Source organism: Orcinus orca, chromosome 5 (genome assembly GCF_937001465.1).
Source record: "Orcinus orca chromosome 5, mOrcOrc1.1, whole genome shotgun sequence".
NCBI classification, from domain to species: domain Eukaryota; kingdom Metazoa; phylum Chordata; class Mammalia; order Artiodactyla; family Delphinidae; genus Orcinus; species Orcinus orca.
The window spans coordinates 79,143,061-79,160,673 of NC_064563.1; the positions used below are offsets into that span (position 1 = coordinate 79,143,061).

Sequence of the window (17,613 nt, forward strand, 5' to 3'; positions counted from 1 at the left end):
CCATTTATCTTTGTCTTCAATTTTGTTCATAAATGTCTTTGTCTTATAGTTTTTAGTGTACATGTTTTTCAGCTCCTTGGTTAAATTTATTTGTAGGTATTTTGTTCTTTTTGTTGCAATTGTAAATGGGATTGTTTTCTTAATTTCTCTTTCTGATTGTTTGCTGGTGTATAAAAATGCAACAGATTTTTGACTTTGTGTCCTGTAGCTTAACTGAATTTGCGTATTAGTTCTAACAGTTGTTTTGAGTCTGCAGGGTTTCCTATATATGATGTCATCTACAAATAGTGACAGTTTTGCTACTTCCTTTCCAATTTGGATGTTTTTTGTTTCTTTTTCTGACTAACTGCTCTGGCTAGGCTCTCCAACTACTAACCTGAATTAAAGTGGCAAAAGTGTGCATTGTTGTTTTGTTTCTGATCTCAGAAGAAAAGCTTTCAGCTTTTTCAGTATGATGTTAGCTGTGGTCCTGATTAGGCTGAGGTAAGTTCTCTCTAAAGCCACTTTGTTAAGAGTCTTTATCATAAATGGATGTTGAATTTTGTCAAATGCTTTTCCTGCATCTATTGAGTCTCTCTTCCTCCTTCTATTTTCTTCCATTGTGCTATGATAACTTTCTTTAGTGGTATGCTTACATTCCTTTCTCTTCATCTTCTGTGTGTCTACTACAGGATTGTGCTTTGTGGTTACCATGTGGCTTACATATGACAACTTGTATCCATAACAGTCTAAGTTGATAACAACTTAAGTTTGATTGCATTCTAAAGCTCTACATATTAACTCCCTCCACAAGGTTTTATATTTTTGATGTCACATTTTACATCTTTTTATCTTGTATGTCCTTTAACTAATTATTATAGCTATAATTATTTTTACTACTTTTGTCTCTTAACCTTTTAAGTGGTTGATCCACTACCTTTTTCAGTGAAGTTTATTGTTTCCTGTGTTTTCTTGTTACTAATTAGCACCGTTTCTTTTCAGCTTAAAGAAGTCCTTTAACATTTCTTGTAAGGCTGGTTTAATGATGATTAACTCCTTTAGATTTGCTAATCTGGAAAATTCTCTCCTTCAATTCTGAATAACTCTGCTGGGTAGAGTTCTTTGTTGCAAGTTTTTTTTTCCCCTTCAGCACTGTATATTATCATGCCACTACTTTCTGGCCTGGAAAGTTTCTGCTGAAAAATCTGCTGATAGTCTCATGGAGGTTCCCTTGTACATAACAAGTTGTTTTTCTTTTGCTGCTTTTAAGATTCTCTCCTTGTATTTAGCTTTTGGTGTTTTAATTATAATGTGTCTTGATGAGGGTCTCTTTGGGTTCATCTCATTCGGAACACTCTGGGCTTTCTGCATCTGGATGTCTGTTTCCTTCCCTAGGGTAGGGAAGTTTTCACCCATTATTTCATCAAGTTTTATATTCCTTTCTCTCCCTTTTTTTGGGACTCCTATAATGAGAATGTCAGTCTACTAGATGTGTCCAATAAGTCCATTAAGCTATCTTCACTTTTTTCATTCTTTTTTGGTTTTGCTGTCCTGATTGGGTAAGTTCCACTGCCTTCTCTTCAAGTTCCTTTCTTTGCTTCATCTAGTCTAGTGTATTTTTCAGTTATGTTATTGTATTCCTCAGCTCTGTGACTATTTAATACATATATTTTCCATCTCTGTTGAAGTTGAGTTCGGGAGCATCTTTATGACCATTACGTTGAGCTCTTTATTGGGTAAATTATTTACCTCCATTTCATTAAGGTCTTTTCCTCAGGCTTTTATCTTGTTCTTTCGTTTGGAACATATGCCTCTGTTTCTTCATTTTGCTTGACTCTGGGTTGGTTTCTATGCATTAGATGAAACAACTGTCTCAGCTGGTCTTAAAGGAGTAGCCTCATGTATGAGATGAAACCTGTCATTCAGCCCTACCCTAGCTCCTGGTTGTTTCTCAAATCTTTTGATCGTCAAAGCAGCCTATTATATTTGTAATAGCTCTGAGTACTCGAGGGTATGCCAAGACCTATCAGTGTCCCAAAGGGGAGGGTCTCAGTCAGCTCCTAGATTCATTCTCTGATTGCCATGGCTAGGACTTCCAAAACTATGTTGAATAACAGTGGTGAGAGTAGAAACCCTTGTCTTGTTCCTGATCTTAGAGGAAATGCTTTCAGCTTTTTCTCACTGTGGGTTTGTCATATATGGCCTCTATTATGTTGAGGTAGATTCCCTCTATGCCCAGGTTCCAGAGAGTCTTCATCATAAATGTGTGTTGAATTTTGTCAAAAGTTTTTTTCTGCATCTATTGAGATGACATGGTTTTTATTCTTCAATTTGTTGATGTGGTGTATCACACTGATTGATTTGTGCATACTGAAAAATCCTTGCATCCAATGGGATAAATCCCACTTGATCATGGTGTATGATCCTTTTAATGTATTGTTGGATTTGGTTTGCTAGTATTTTGTTGAGGATGTTTGCATCTATGTTCTTCAGTGATATTGGCTTATAATAATTTTCTTTTTTTTGTGGTATCTTTGTCTGATTTTGGTATCAGGGTGATGGTGGCTTCATAGAATGAGCTTGGGAGTGTTCCTTCCTCTGTAATGTTTTGGAAAAGTTGAAGAAGGGCAGGTGATAACTCTTCTCTAAATTTGATAGAATTCTGCTGTGAAGCCATCTGATCACGGACTTTTGTTTGGTGGAAGTTTTTTACTCAGTTTCAATTTCAGTACCTGTGATTGGTATGTTCATGTTTTCTATTTCTTCCTAGTTCACTCTTGGGTGCTTGTACTTTTCTAAGAATTTGTCTATTTCTTCTAGATTGTCCATTTTATTGCCATATAGTTGCCTGTAGTAGTCTCTTATGATCCTTCGTATTTCTGTGGTGTCCTTTGTAACTTTTCCTTTTTCATTTCTAATTTTATTGATCTGAGACCTCCTTTTTATTCCCTGATGAGTCTGGCTAAAGGTTTATCAATTTTGTTTATCTTTTCAAAGAACCATCTTTTAGTTTCATTGACCTTTTCTATTGCTTTCTTCATCTCTATTTCATTTATTTCTGTTCTGATCTTTATGATTTCTTTCCTTCTACTAACTTTGGGTTTTGTTTGTTCTTCTTTCTCTAGTTGCTTTAGGTATCAAGTTAGGTTGTTTGAGATTTCTGTTTCCTGAGGTAAGATTGTATTGCTGTAAACTTCCCTCTTTGAACTGCTTTTGCTGCACCCCATAGGTTTTGGATCGCTGTGTTTTCATTTTCATTTGTCTCTAGGTATTGTTTGATTTCCTCTTTTGATTTCTTCAGTGATCCATTGGTTGTTCCGTAACATAATGTTTAACCTCCACATGTCTTGTGTTTTTTAGTTTTTTTTTCCTTGTAGTTGATTTCTAATCTCATAACGTTGTGGTCAGAGAAGATGCTTGATATGATTTCAGTTTTCTTAAACTTACTGAGGCTTGCTTTGTGGTCCAGGATGTGATCTATCCTGGAGAATGTTCCTTGTGAACTTGAGAAGAATGTGTATTCTGCTGCTTTCAGATGGAATGTTCTATAAATATCAATTAAATCCATCTGGTCTAATATGTCATTTAAAGCCTGTGTTTCCTTATTGATTTTCTGTCTGGAGGATCTGTCCATTGATGTAGGTGGGGTGTTAAAGTCTCCCACTATTATTGTGTTACTATCAATTTCTTTTATGGATGAAACCTTATATATTGAGGTGCCTTTATGTTGGGTGCATATTTATTTACAATTGTTCTATCTTCTTGGATTGATCCCTTGATCATTATGTAGTGTCCTTCTTTGTCTCTTATAACAGTCTTTAAAGTCTATTTTGTCTAATATGAGTATTGCTACTCCAGTTTTCTTTTGATTTCCATTTGCATGGAATACCTTCTTCCATCCCCTCACTTTCAGTCTGTATGTGTCCCTATATTTAAAGTGGGTCTCTTCAATATATACACTATATGTATAAAATAGATAACTAATGAGAACCTGCTGTATAGCACAGGGAACTCTACTTCACTTTGCTGTAGAGTAGAAACTAACACTACACTGTAAAACAACTATACCCCAGTAAAAAAAAAACAAAAAACAACTCAATTAAAAAACATTTGAGCATACAACTCACCAAAGCAAATATACGAATGGCAAATAAGCACATGAAAAGATGTTTGGCATCACTAACCATTAGGAAAATGCAGACCATGAAGAAATATCACTACCTACCTACTAGAACAACTAAAATGTAAAATACAGCAACAATACCAGATGTTGAATAAAGATGTTAAAAAAAAAATACCAGGTGTTGGTGAGATTGTGGAAAAACTGAATCACTCGTACATTGCTGGTGGGAATATAAAATGATACAGCCACTTTGTAAAAGAATTTAGCTTTTTTCTTTCTTTCTTTTTTTTTGTGGTACACAGGCCTCTCACTGTTGTGGCCTCTCCTGTTGCAGAGCACAGGCTCCGGATGTGCAGGCTCAGCGGCCATGGCTCACGGGCCTAGCTGCTCCGCGGCATGTGGGATCTTCCCGGACTGGGGCGCGAACCCATGTCCCCTGCATCAGTAGGTGGACTCTCAACCACTGCACCACCAGGGAAGCCCTAGCTGTTTCTTTAAAAACCAAATATACATTTGCCATACAACTCAGTATACTCCTGGGCATCTATGACACAGAAATGAAAATTTATTCCACACAAAAACCTGTGCACAGTTATTCATAGCAACTTTACGTGTAATAGCAAAAAACTGAAAACAAGTAAGATGTTCTAAACAAATGATGGTACATCCATACCATGGAATACCATTTGGCAATAAAAAAGAATAAACTATCAATACACACACATGCACACAAAAATAAAAAAAGTGGGTCTCTTGTAGACAGCGTATATACAAGTCTTGTTTTGGTATGCATTCAACCAGTCTGTCTTTTGGTTGGAGCATTTAATCCATTTACATTTAAGGTAATTACTGATATGTATGTTCATACTGCCATTTTGTTAATTATTCTGGATTTGTTTTTATAAGTCTTTTTCTTCCCTTCCTCTTTTGTTCTCTTTTGTTCTCTTGTGATTTGATGACTATCTTTAGTGTTGTGTTTGGATTCCTTTTCGGTTTTGTGTGTGTATCTATTGTAGATTTTTGGTTTGCCATTACCATGAGGTTTCTATATAGCCATCTATATATATGCAAGATTGTTTTAAGTTGTTGGTCTCTTAATTTCAAATACATTTCCAGTGTCCTGCACTTGTACTCTCCTCCTCTCACAATTGCTGATTTTGATATCAAATTTGTGTGTGGATGATTTCCTACCTTTACTGTACGTTTACCTTTACTGGTGAGCTTTCCCATTTGTAATTTTCTTGTTTCTAGTTGTGGCCTTTTCTTTTCCATCTAGAAGTTCCTTTAGCATTGTTGTAAAGCTGTTTTGATGGTGCTGAACACTCCTAGCTTTTGCTTGTCTGTAAAGCTTTTGATTTCTCTGTCAAATCTGAACAAGAGCCTTGCTGGGTAGAGTATTCTTGGCTGCAGGTTTTTCTCTTTTATCACTTTAAATATATCATGCCACTCCCTTCTGGCCGGCAGAATTTCTGCTGAAAAATCAGCTGATAACCTTGTGGGGATTCCCTTGTATGTTATTTGTTGTTTTTAATATTATCTCTTTGTCTTTAATCTTTGTTGATTTGATTAATATGTGTCTCAGTGTGTTCCTCCCTGGGTTTATCCTATATGGGACTCTGTGCTTCCTGGACTTGCGTGAGTGTCTCCTTTCCCATGTTAGGAAAGTTTTTGGCCATTATCTCTTAAAATATTTTCTAAGGCCCTTTCTCTCTCTCTTCTCCTTCTGGGACCCCTATAATGTGAATGTTGGTGCATTTAATGTTGTCCCAGAGGTCTCTGTCCTCATTTCATTTTTTGTTTTTTAATTAATTTTTATTGGAGTATAGTTGCTTTACACTGTTCTGTTAGCTTCTACTGCACAGCAAAATGAATCAGCCATACGTATGCATATATCACCTCCCTTTTGGATTTCCTTCCCATTTAGGACACCACAGTGCATTAAGTTGAGTTCCCTGTGCTATTCAGTACATTCCCATTAGTCGTCTATTTTATACATAGTATCAATAGTGTATATGTGTTGATCCCAATTCCTCACACCCCACTGCTTTCCTCCTTGGTATCCATACATTTGTTCTCTGCGTCTGTGTCTCTATTTCTGCTCTGTAAGCAAGGTCATGGATACCATTTTTCTGGATTCCACATATACGTGTTGATATTTGTTCTTCTCTTTCTGATTTACTTCACTCTGTATGACACTCTAGGTCCATTCACATTTGTAGAGACAAATGACCCAATTTCATTCCTTTTTATGGCTGAGTAATATTCCATTGTATATATGTACCACATCTTCTTTAGCCATTCCTCTGTTGATGGACATTTAGGTTGCTTCCATGTCTTGGCTATTGTAAACAGTGCTATCATTTTTCTTTCTTTATTCAGTTCTGCAATAATGATTTCCATCAGTCTGTTTTCCAGCTCGCTTATTTGTCCTACTGCCCTATTTATTCTGCTATTGATTCCTTCTAGTGTATTCTTCATTTCAGCTATTGTATTGTTCATCTGTTTGTTCTCTGAAGCTTCTAGGGTTTTTTTTGGCTGCACTGTGCAGCATGTGAGGATCTTAGTTTCCCAACCAGGGATCAAACCCATGCTCCCTGCAGTGGAAGCATGGAATCTTAACCACTGGACCACCAGGGAAGTCCCTTAGCTCTTTATTAAACGTTTCTTATATCAGTCTGTGCCTCCATTCTTTTTCCAAGATCTTGGATCATCTTTACTATCATTACTTTGAATTCTTTTTCAGGTAGATTGCCAATCTCCACTTCACTTAGTTGTTCTTCTGGGGTTTTATCTTGTTCCTTCATCTCTGCCATCTCGTTTTGTCTAATTTTCTGTGTTTGTGGTCTCCATTCCTCATGCTGCAGGATTGTAGTTTTTGCTTCTGGTGTCTTCCCCATGGTGGGTGAGGTTGGTCCAGGGGCTAGTGCAGGTTTCCTCATGGGAGGGACTGGTGCCTGCTCACTGGTGGATGGAGCTGGGTCTTGTCTCTGGTGGGCAGGGCCATCTCAAGGGCTATATTTACAGGCAGCTGTGGGGTCAGGACTTTGGGTGGAACTATGTCTCCACCCTGTTTGTTGTCTGGCCTGAGGTGTCCCAGGCCAGGCCTCACCAAAATGGTGACCTCAGGGAAAGCTCATGCTGATGAGTATTTCCTGGGGCCTCTGCCACCAGTGTACCTGCCCTACAGGGAGCCACAGCCAACCCTCACCTCCCCAGGAGACCCTCCAAGATCTGCAGGTAGGTCTGGCCCAGGCTTCTATGGAGTCACTGCTTTCCTCTGGGTCCAAGTGCATATGAAACCCTGTGTGTGCCCTCCAAGAGTGGAGTCTCTGTTTCCCCCAGTCCTGTGGAGCTGCTGCACTCAAGCCCCACTGGCCTTCAAAGCCAAATGCTCTGGGGGCTCCTTCTCCTGATGCTAGACCTCCCCAGGCTGGGGAGCCTGATGTGGGGCTCAGAACTCTCACTCCTGTGGGAGACCCTCTGTGATATAATTGTTTTCCAGTTCGTGGGTCACCCACCCGGCAGGTAAGGGATTTGATTATATGGTAAAAGTGCCCCTCCTGCTGTCTTGTTTTGGCTTATCTTTGGGTGTAGAACATCTTTTTTGGTAGGTTCAAGTCTTTTTTTGCCAGGGGTTGTTCAGCAGTTAGTTGTGGTTTTGGTGTTTTTGTGAGAGGAGGGTTGTTCAGCAGTTAGTTGTGATTTTGGTGTTTTTGTGAGAGGAGGTAAGCTCAAGTCTTTCTACTCCACCATCTTGCCTCCAACCCTGGCAACAGCTTTTGAAGTATGCAAATACATACAGTCCTGTGGGACTGCAAGCATAAGTTCTGCTGCCCGCAGATGAGTATCTAAATTCTTTTCTGGGAGATAATAGCGGTAGTGAGGCAGAAGGAGAGAGCAAAGATGGTGTCTATCAGCTTATGTTCCCTGAAAACATCTCTGTAGGCCCCAGGTAGTTGCCAAAAGAGAAGCCTCAGGCCAAAGCTCCTGGACAAGCAAACAGGCCTCTTTCACAGAAAGATGGGGTGTGTTGCAGTGTGCTGTCTGTCTGTGCAGTGCCCTGGGGGTGGCAGCCTGCCAGGAACTGTCTCTTCACTTGTTAGTCCCACTGGACACAGGAATATAAGCTCCCCCTGGCCTTTAGGGCCAAGCAATCAAGGGGTGTTCCCTGGGCACCAGCCCCGTGTAAAAGCTCCCTTCCAGGAGAGGAGGGAAGGGAAAGTGCGAACATGTGCCCAATGGCTGTAGCAAAGCTGAGGGGGACTGTAAAGATGGCACCTGTGGGAAAAAGTTAAAAAGAGAGATGCTGCTGCCAGCCAAAGCAGAGGGGGAGTGTGAAGATCGTGCCCCCCAGTCTCTGTCCCTGGAGGGTGTTCCAGTCTATGCCTACCCCTCAGGCCAACTCGTTAAGTAAAAAAAGGCTCATTTGCTAATATTAAAGTCTGAGCACAGGCTCCCTCTGAGCTGGGCCCTGGGGCAGGTGAGTCTGAGCTTGCAAGCCTTTTAAGAGCCATTTCACTCAGATCACTACTGTCTTGTGGGTCTTGTGGACATAAGCCCCATTGATTTTCAAAGCTAGATGTTTTGGGGGGCTCATGTTTCAGGTACAGGTCTTAAAAGTTATGATGCCTGATGTGTAGTTCAAACCCTTCACTCCTCAGGGAGAAGCTCTGGGTTTTGAGTTCCACCCTGATTCTGGGTCTTCATACCAGGGGTGGGGTTAGCAGTGAGGTTGCATCCCAGCCTCTCCTACCCACTTCAATGTGGTTTTCTTCTCATTTGCCTGATGTGTAGTCCGTGCTCAGCCAGCCTTTCCAAGGAAATTGTTCCACACATAGCTATAGACTCAGTTTGTCTGTGGGAGGAGGTCAGTTCAGGATCTTCCTACGTTGCCATCTTGAACCAGAACCCCACTTTTTCCTTCTTTTTAAATTCTGCTGTTCCAGAAGCCTCCTATAAATGGCTTATTATTATCTTTCAAATCCAAGATGCTTTAAAAATCCCTAAAAGCCTAGATCCTAACTGTACTTATCTAGTCAAAGATTGTGGAGGCTTCCAATGAACAGTAACAGTTGCCAAGCAAAGAGTGCTCACTCTGTCCCAAGACATTGTGCTAAGTTGCTTTACATACATTATCTCATTAAGCCTCTCAGCAACCCTATGAGGTTCAACAGTGTTACTACCCACATTGTACAGATCAAGAAAACGAGACCTAAAGAAGGGAAGTGACTTGTCCAAAGATACTGGAAGGGCTAGGAATACAAATCTACCTGATTCAGATAATGTTTAGCACAAATGCAGAGTTTAAAAATTGTAGAATACTAAGGCAACTATCCTAAAGCCTTAGATAGGCAAGTCATTCTGCTGAGGCCTGCTCTGTAGTATATAAAACCTGTAATGTGAAACTTGAGCAATGGAACAGAGCCCTCCACTCCTCCCTAACCCCAGGGGAACATCTACTTTTCTTTGGTTAACCTTCTATAATATTTTTTGTTTAAAAATTAAAACCCCAAAAAGGTAGTATCTTTCTTTATAAGTGTGGTTATATTATTTATATAAAATAACTAGCTCCTTCAAGGTTGATAGGTATCCAACAGTTCTAGTATTTCAGGGTTTTAAGAAAAACAAGGTTTACCAAATCTATAGTCTCAGTCATTATGTTCTCAGTGTTATTATTCCACTCACAGAAACACCAACTCTTACATCCGCTCCTATACAGCATATTATCCATCCCTTCAACATCTGTATAAGTATTTACAGAACCTTTATGGTGCACAGGGGTACTGTGCTAGAGGATATGCATTCTTCAGAAAGAGCTCTCATCCTCAAGGAGTTTGTAGCCTAGTGGGAGAGTATTCCAAAACTCTATACATGCAAAAATATATACAAGGATGTTTAGTTTGTAAAAAGTCCAAATGCATCAACAGGGGAATGATTAAACATATTCCAGCCCAAGTGTAACTAGGATACACTATGGAGTTGTAAAAAGGTAACTCTAGACATGGAAACGTACCACAGCAGCACATACACAAAACATTCTCCATACTCTACGAAGCAGAGTTGTTTTGCTGAGAACCAGATGTTCACAGTTCCAAACTTAAGGAAAGAGGTGGAAAGGGGGATAGAATAAACTCCCATTCCTGTGATAAGCAAGATTTCTTGTACAATAACCAATTCAGGAAAAATGTTTCCAGGTCACCATTTTTTCCCCATTCAAAACCAAAGCAGAGGGCTTTACCTGGTGGCACAGTGGTTGAGAGTCTGCCTGCTGATGCAGGGGACACGGGTTCAAGCCCTGGTCTGGGAGGATCCCACATGCTGCAGAGCGACTGGGCCCGTGAGCCACAACTACTGAGCCTGTGCGTCTGGAGCCTGTGTTCCGCAATGAGAGGCCACGATAGTGGGCCTGTGCACCGCGATGAAGAGCAGCCCCCGCTTGCTGCAACTGGAGAAAGCCCTCGCACAGAAACGAAGACCCAACACAACCAAAAATAAATAAATTTACAAAAAAAAAAAAAAAAAAACCAAAGCAGAGCAATCAAGATGGCAGAGAAGAATGAGAAGCTCACCTCCTCTCACAAATACATCAAAAAATACATCTGTATGTGGAACAGTTCTCACAAAATCCTACTGAATGCTGGCAGAAGACCTCAGACTTCTGAAAGGACAAAAAGAATCTCCACATAACCAGGTAGGACAAAAGAAAAAAAAAATAGAAAGGAATCTGGACAGGACCTGTACCCCTGGGGGGGAGCTGTGAAGGAAGAAAGACTCCTGTACCCCAGGGAGCCCCCTCACCGGCAGGAAAAGGGATCAAAAATGTATTTGAAGAAATTATGTCTGAAAACTTCCCAAACCTAAAGAAGGAAACACATCCAGGTACAGGAAGCACAGAGGGTTCCAACAAGATGAACCCAAACAAACAGACCTACGCCAAGACATATTATAATTAAAATGGCAAAAGTTAAAGAGAGGATTCTAAAGGCAGCAAGAGAAAAACAATTCATTACAAGGAAACCCCCACAAGGCTATCAGCTGATTTCTCTACAGAAACGTTGCAGGCCAGAAGGGAGTGGCAAAATATATTCAATCAATCATTTAAAATAGAAGGAGAGAGAGAATTTCTTAGACAAGCAAAAACTAAAAATACAGCAATACTAAACCTATCATAAAAGACATAGTGAAAGGTCTTCTTCTCTAAATAGAAAAACAAGAAGCCATATCAAAGAGAAAATTACAACCAAAAAGTAAATCACTTACATAAGCCACTATACAGATTAAAAAGGAAAAAAATAAATTTTTTGTGTGTGAAAGTGATGATGACCACAGTGAACAGCAAAAGGATAAACGTGAAGATGTAAAAGAGGACATCAAAATCATAAAATGTTGAGGAGGAGAGTTAAGAAAATGTAGATTCTTCTTTTTTTAGAATATATTTGAGCCTATATGACTACCAGTCTAAAGCACGTGGATATATGAAGGGGTTAACATACTTGAAAAACAGGGTAACCACAAGTCAAAAACACAATAGATTCACAAAAACCAAAAAGAAGAGAACACAAGCATAAAAGGAAATCAAACCACAAAAGGAAAAACAAAAAGAAAAGGGGAAGAAGAGGAAATACAGAATTAACTGGAAAAAAAGATTTAAAATGGCAATAAATACACATCTATCAAGAATTACCTTAAACATCAATGGACTAAATGCCCCATTCAAAAGACACAGAGCAGCAGACTGTATAAAAAAACAAAAGCCTACAATATGCTGCCTATAAGAGACCCACTTTAGGGCAAAGGACACACAGATTGAAAGTGAGGGGGTGGAAAAAGATTTCATGCAAACGGAAATGATAAGAAGCAGGGGTCGCAATACTTGTATCAGACAAAATAGACTTTAAAACAAAGGCCATAAAAAAAGATAAAGAAGGACACTATATAATGATAAAAGGATCAATACAAGAAGAGGATATTACTCTTGTCAACATATATGTACCTAATATAGGAGTGCCTAAATGCATAAAACAAATATTAACATACATAAAGGGAGAAACTGACTGGAATACCGTAATAGTAGGAGACCTTAACACCCCACTCACATCAATGGACATATCTTCCTAGACAGAAAATCAATAAGGCATCAGAGATCCTAAATGATACAACAGAACAGTTAGACTTAATTGATATTCTTAGAACCTTACATCCCAAAAACCCAGAATACACATTCTTTTCAAGTGCACATGGAACATTCTCTAGGATTGACCACATACTAGAGCACAAAGCAAGCCTCAACAAATTTAAGAGGATAGAAATTATTTCAGGCATCTTTACTGACCACAACAGCATGAAACTAGAAATCAACCATAGAAAAAGAAAACAATTACATGGAGTCTAAACAACATGCTACTAAAAAACCAATGGGTCAATGATGACGTCAAAGAGGAAATTTAAAAAATATCTTGAGACAGATGACAATGAAAACACAACCGTACATTATCTGTGGGATGCCACAAAAGCAGTTGTTAGAGGGAACTTCAAGCCTTCCTCAAAAAACTAGAAAAATCTCAAGCAACCTAATCTACCACCTAAAAGAATTAGAAAAAGAAGAAACAAAACCTAAAGTCAGCAAAAGGAAGGAAATAATAAACATCAGAGACAAAAAAATGTAAAATAAAGATTAAAAAAAACAGATAAAATCAATAAAACTAAGAGCTTGTTCTTTGACAGTGTAAACAAAATTGACAAACCTCTGGCCAGGCTCATCAAGAAGAAAAGAGAGAGAACCTAAATAAACAAAATAAGAAAAAAGGAGAAATAAACAATACTGCAGAAATACAAAACACTGTAAGAGAATATTATGAACAAGTACATGCCAACAAATTTGCCAACCTAGAAGAAATGGACAAGTTTTTCTAGAAACATACAGCCCACCAAAACTGAATCAAGAAGAAATAAATAATCTGAACAGACCAATCACTAGATGTGAAATAGAATCTATAAAAAAAACAAAAACAAAAAACTCCTTACAAACAAAAGTTCAGGACCAGGTGGCTTCACAGGCAAATTCTATCAAACATATAAAGAAGAACTTATACCAATCCTTCTCAAAATCTTCCAAAAGATTGAAAAGGAGGGAACACTCTCAAAGACATTCTATGAAGCCACCAACACCCTGATACCAAAACCAGACAAATATACCACCAAAAAAAAATTACAGGCCAATATCTTTGATGAATACAGATGCAAAAAACTACTAGCAAAACCAAATAAAATATTAGCAAAATATTAGCAACCCAAATCCAACAACACATAAAAAAGATCATGCACCACAACCAAGCTGGATTCACCCCAGGATCACAAGTATGGTTCAACAAATGCAAATCAATTAATGTGATACATGACATTAACAAAGAAAAGACAAAAATCACATGATCATCTAAATAGATACAGAAAAAGCATTTGATAAAATTCAACATCCATTCATGATAAAAACTCTTACCAAGGTGGGTAACGTAACATAATAAAAGCTATTTATGACAAACCCACAGCCAATATAATACTCAACAGTGAAAAGCTGAAATCCTTCCTGCTAAAATCTGGAACAAGGTTGCCTACTCTCATGACTTCTATTCAACATAGTATTGGAATTCAGACAAGAAAAAGAAAACAAAAGGTATCCAAATTGTAAGGGAAGACGTAAAACTGTCATTCTATGCAGATGACATGATACTATATATAGAAAACCCTAAAGAACTGATAAATTCAGCAAGGTAGCAGGATACAAGATTAACATACAGAAATGGGTTGCATTTCTTTACACTAACAACACAATATCAGAAAGGGAGTGTAAAAAAACAATACCTTTTAAAATCATACAAAAAAAAAACACCTTAGGAATAAAGCTGACCAAGGAGGTGAATGATTTATATGCTGAGAACTATAAAAATTAATAAAGGAAATTGAAGATGACTTAAAGAAATGGAAAGATATCCCAGGCTCTTGGATTAGAAGAATATCATTAAAATGGACATACTACCCAAAGCAATCTACAGATTTAATGTGATCCCTATCAAATTACCCATGACATTTTTCACAGAACTAGAACAAGTAATCCTAAAACTTATATGGAACCAAAAAAGACCCAGAATTGCCAAAGCAATCCTGAGGAAAAAGAACAAAGCAGGAGGCATAAACCTCCCAGACTTCGGACAATACTACAAAGCTACAGTAATCAAAACAGTGTGGAACTGGCATGAAAACAGACATGTATCAATGGAACAGAAATAGAGAGCCCAGAAATAAACCTACATACCTATGGTCAATCTTGACAAAGGAGACGAGAATATACAATGGAGAAAAGACAATCTCTGCAGCAAGTGGTGCTGAGAATGCTGGACAGCCACATGTAAATCAATGAAGTTAGAACATACCCTCACACCATGCACAAAAATAAACTCAATATGGCTTAAAGACTTAAATATATGACATGACACCATAAAACTCCTAGAAGAGAACATAGGCAAAACATCCTCTGACATAAACCATACTAATGTTTTCTTAGGTCAGTCCCAAGGCAATAGAATAAAAGCAAAAATAAACAAATGCGACCTAATCAAACTTACAAGCTTTTGCACAGCAAAGGAGACCATAAACAAAACGAAAAGACAAACTACAGAATGGGAGAAAATATTTGCAAACAATGTGACTGATAAGGGCTTGATTTCAGAAAATATATAAACAGCTCATGCAACTCAACAACAATAAAAAAAAACAACCCAATCAAAAAATGGGCAGGAGGGGGCTTCCCTGGTGGGGCAGTGGTTGAGAATCTGCCTGCCAATGCAGGGGACACAGGTTTGAGCCCTGGTCTGGGAAGACCCCACATGCCGCGGAGCAACTGGGCCCGTGAGCCACAATTACTGAGCCTGCGCTTCTGGAACCTGTGCTCCGCAATGAGAGGCTGCGATAGTGAGAGGCCTGCACACCGCGATGAAGAGTGGCCCCCGCTTGCCACGGCTGGAGAAGGCCCTCACGCAGAAACGAAGACCCAACACAGCCATAAATAAATAAATTAATTAATTTTTAAAAAATGGTCAGGAGACCTAAATAGACATCTCTCCAAAGAAGACATACATATGGCCAACAGGCACATAAAAAGACGTTCAATATCACTAATTATTAGAGAAATGCAAATCAAACCTACAATGAGGTACCACCTCACACATGTCAGAATAGCCATCATTAAGAAGTCTATAAATAACAATGCTGGAGAGGGTGTGGACAAAAGGGAACCGAACTACACTGTTGGTGGGAATGTACACTGGGGCAGCCATTATGGAGAACAGTAAGAAGGTTCCTCAGAAAACTAAAAATAGAGCTGCCATATGATCCAGCAATCCCACTCCTATCTGGACAAAGCTATAGTTCAAAAAGATACATGCACCCCTGTGTTCACAGAGGCACTGTTCACAATAGCCAAGACATGGAAACAACCTTAATGGCCATCAACAGATGAATGGATAAAGAAGAAGTCACACAGACACACACACACGAATACTACTCAGCCATAAGAAAGAACAAAATGCCATCTGCAGCACCATGGATAGGCCTAGGCATTATCATACCATGTGTAGTAAGTCAGAAAGAGAACGACAAATACCCTGTGATACCACTTATACATGGAATCTAAAATGTGACACAAATGAACATATCCACGAAACAGAAACAGACTCACTGACACAGAGAACAGACTTGTGGTTGCCAAGTGGGAGGTGGGGTGGGAAAGGGATGGAGTGGGAGTTTGGGGTTAGCAGATGCAATCTATTATATATAGAGTGGATAAACAACAAGGGCCTACTGTATATCACAGGGAACTATATTTAGTATTCTGTGATAAACCATAATGGAAAAGAATACTTAAAAAATGTATATATATGTATAACTTAATCACTTTTCTGCACAGCAGAAATGAACACATTGTAAATCAACTATATTTCAATTACTACATTACTTTTTTAAAAGTAAAAAAACAAAACAACTTTGAACCCCAAAAGGACATTTAATAACCTAGATTACTCCTTCACTGACTAGAGACTATCATTGAGAAAGTTTGCTCTTTTTCTTTTAGCCACTGCAACTGCATTTCTCAGACTGCTAAAAGTGTTAACGTGTTCAGCTAAGTTTGGATGACATGACAGAACCAGGTATCTCCACACTGAAGAGCCACAATAAACATTAGCACATCAAAGGCTCTGCAAAGTCCTAAACAAATGTCTGATTTTGTTTAACCTAGAGCATTCCTCCTTGAGCGCAGAACACCTTTTTTGGCAGCATATTTGGAACATCAGTTGGGAACAATTAAAATTGTCAGTTTCTGGGCATTTTTCAACAAAAAGTAGCTTTCTAGATTTTCATCCTAAAATTAGACTGCAAGCTATTTTGCATATCTAGGTTTTATTTTGTCCTTGCTGACTTGGGTAAAGAAGCATTTTGGAAAAACCATTACCAATGAATAGACTTACCTCCTGCTTCTAACTGAACTCCTGGAGTCAAGTGAAGAAATTCTGGTTTCATGCTTACTCGGGAGCCAGAAATAAAACCAACCACAAATTCAGAATGCTCTTCAGCCATTCTCACCTAAATGGAATGTAATAAAAGATTACAAGAAAGCACTTAACCACACAGAATGTAAGAAACTTTATTTCATAGATGCATTTCCTCATTTCATATTAAACTAAGTACATCTAAAACGGGTAATCTTAGATATGAATCTACACACTTGCTCCATTAAGACCACCCTGAAATAACACCTTCCGTCCCCTTCTCCTATAACCAAACACTGAAAACACTAAAAATCTTATATTATGTGCATCTAAAATCTAGATGCTGCATCGTTACTTATTTGTAATAATGCTTGGGGACCTACCTACTTCCAAAAAGGATACAAGTAGTACTCTAGAATACATTTATAATGGTATAAAACCACACTGACTTACTGCCTATCTACATAGATATTCAAGGACAGCCACCACATAAAAAACCACTATGTTGTTAAGAGCTAGCTAAAGAAATCTTACCTCTGCAGCTTTCCCTCTTCTTTAACATTTGCCAATAACTTGTCTCCACAATTTATCTACCATTACCTCACATTCATAGAAGCCTCCCTAGAAGGTCTGCCTGACTTTCTAATTTGGCTCTTCCCTGAGGCCCAGACTGTTCCATTCTTGCCACTAAGTACTACCACCAACCAAAAATCAATGTATTGTCCTTGAGCCAGATCCAGAATGCCAAATATTAGCACTGGACTCATGGACCCTCTGCTATGAGAGTTGGGAAATCATAGACATTTATGGTCAATTCAGGGGTGCTGTTAAAACCTGGCCCTAGGGCCATATGAATTCTTCACAGTTCCACAGGCTTTGAAATATGAAACATAAATTCCCATGTAAAAATTAAAATTTTATTAAAAATTCCTGTTACTTTAAAAAGTAATAGTCTTTAAAATATCTGCAAAG

At 38.6% G+C, this 17,613-nt stretch overlaps 1 protein-coding gene across 1 annotated transcript in view; it reads right to left on the reverse strand.

Moving 5' to 3' along the window:
• The window catches only part of UMPS (uridine monophosphate synthetase), a 47,081-nt gene that overhangs the window by 3,045 nt on the left and 26,423 nt on the right, over positions 1–17,613 (reverse strand). Inside the window, exon 5 of the mRNA XM_004278816.3 lies at positions 16,621–16,735. Within this exon, the coding sequence (XP_004278864.1) occupies positions 16,621–16,735 (115 nt within the window). The remainder of the gene's footprint in view (positions 1–16,620; positions 16,736–17,613) is intronic.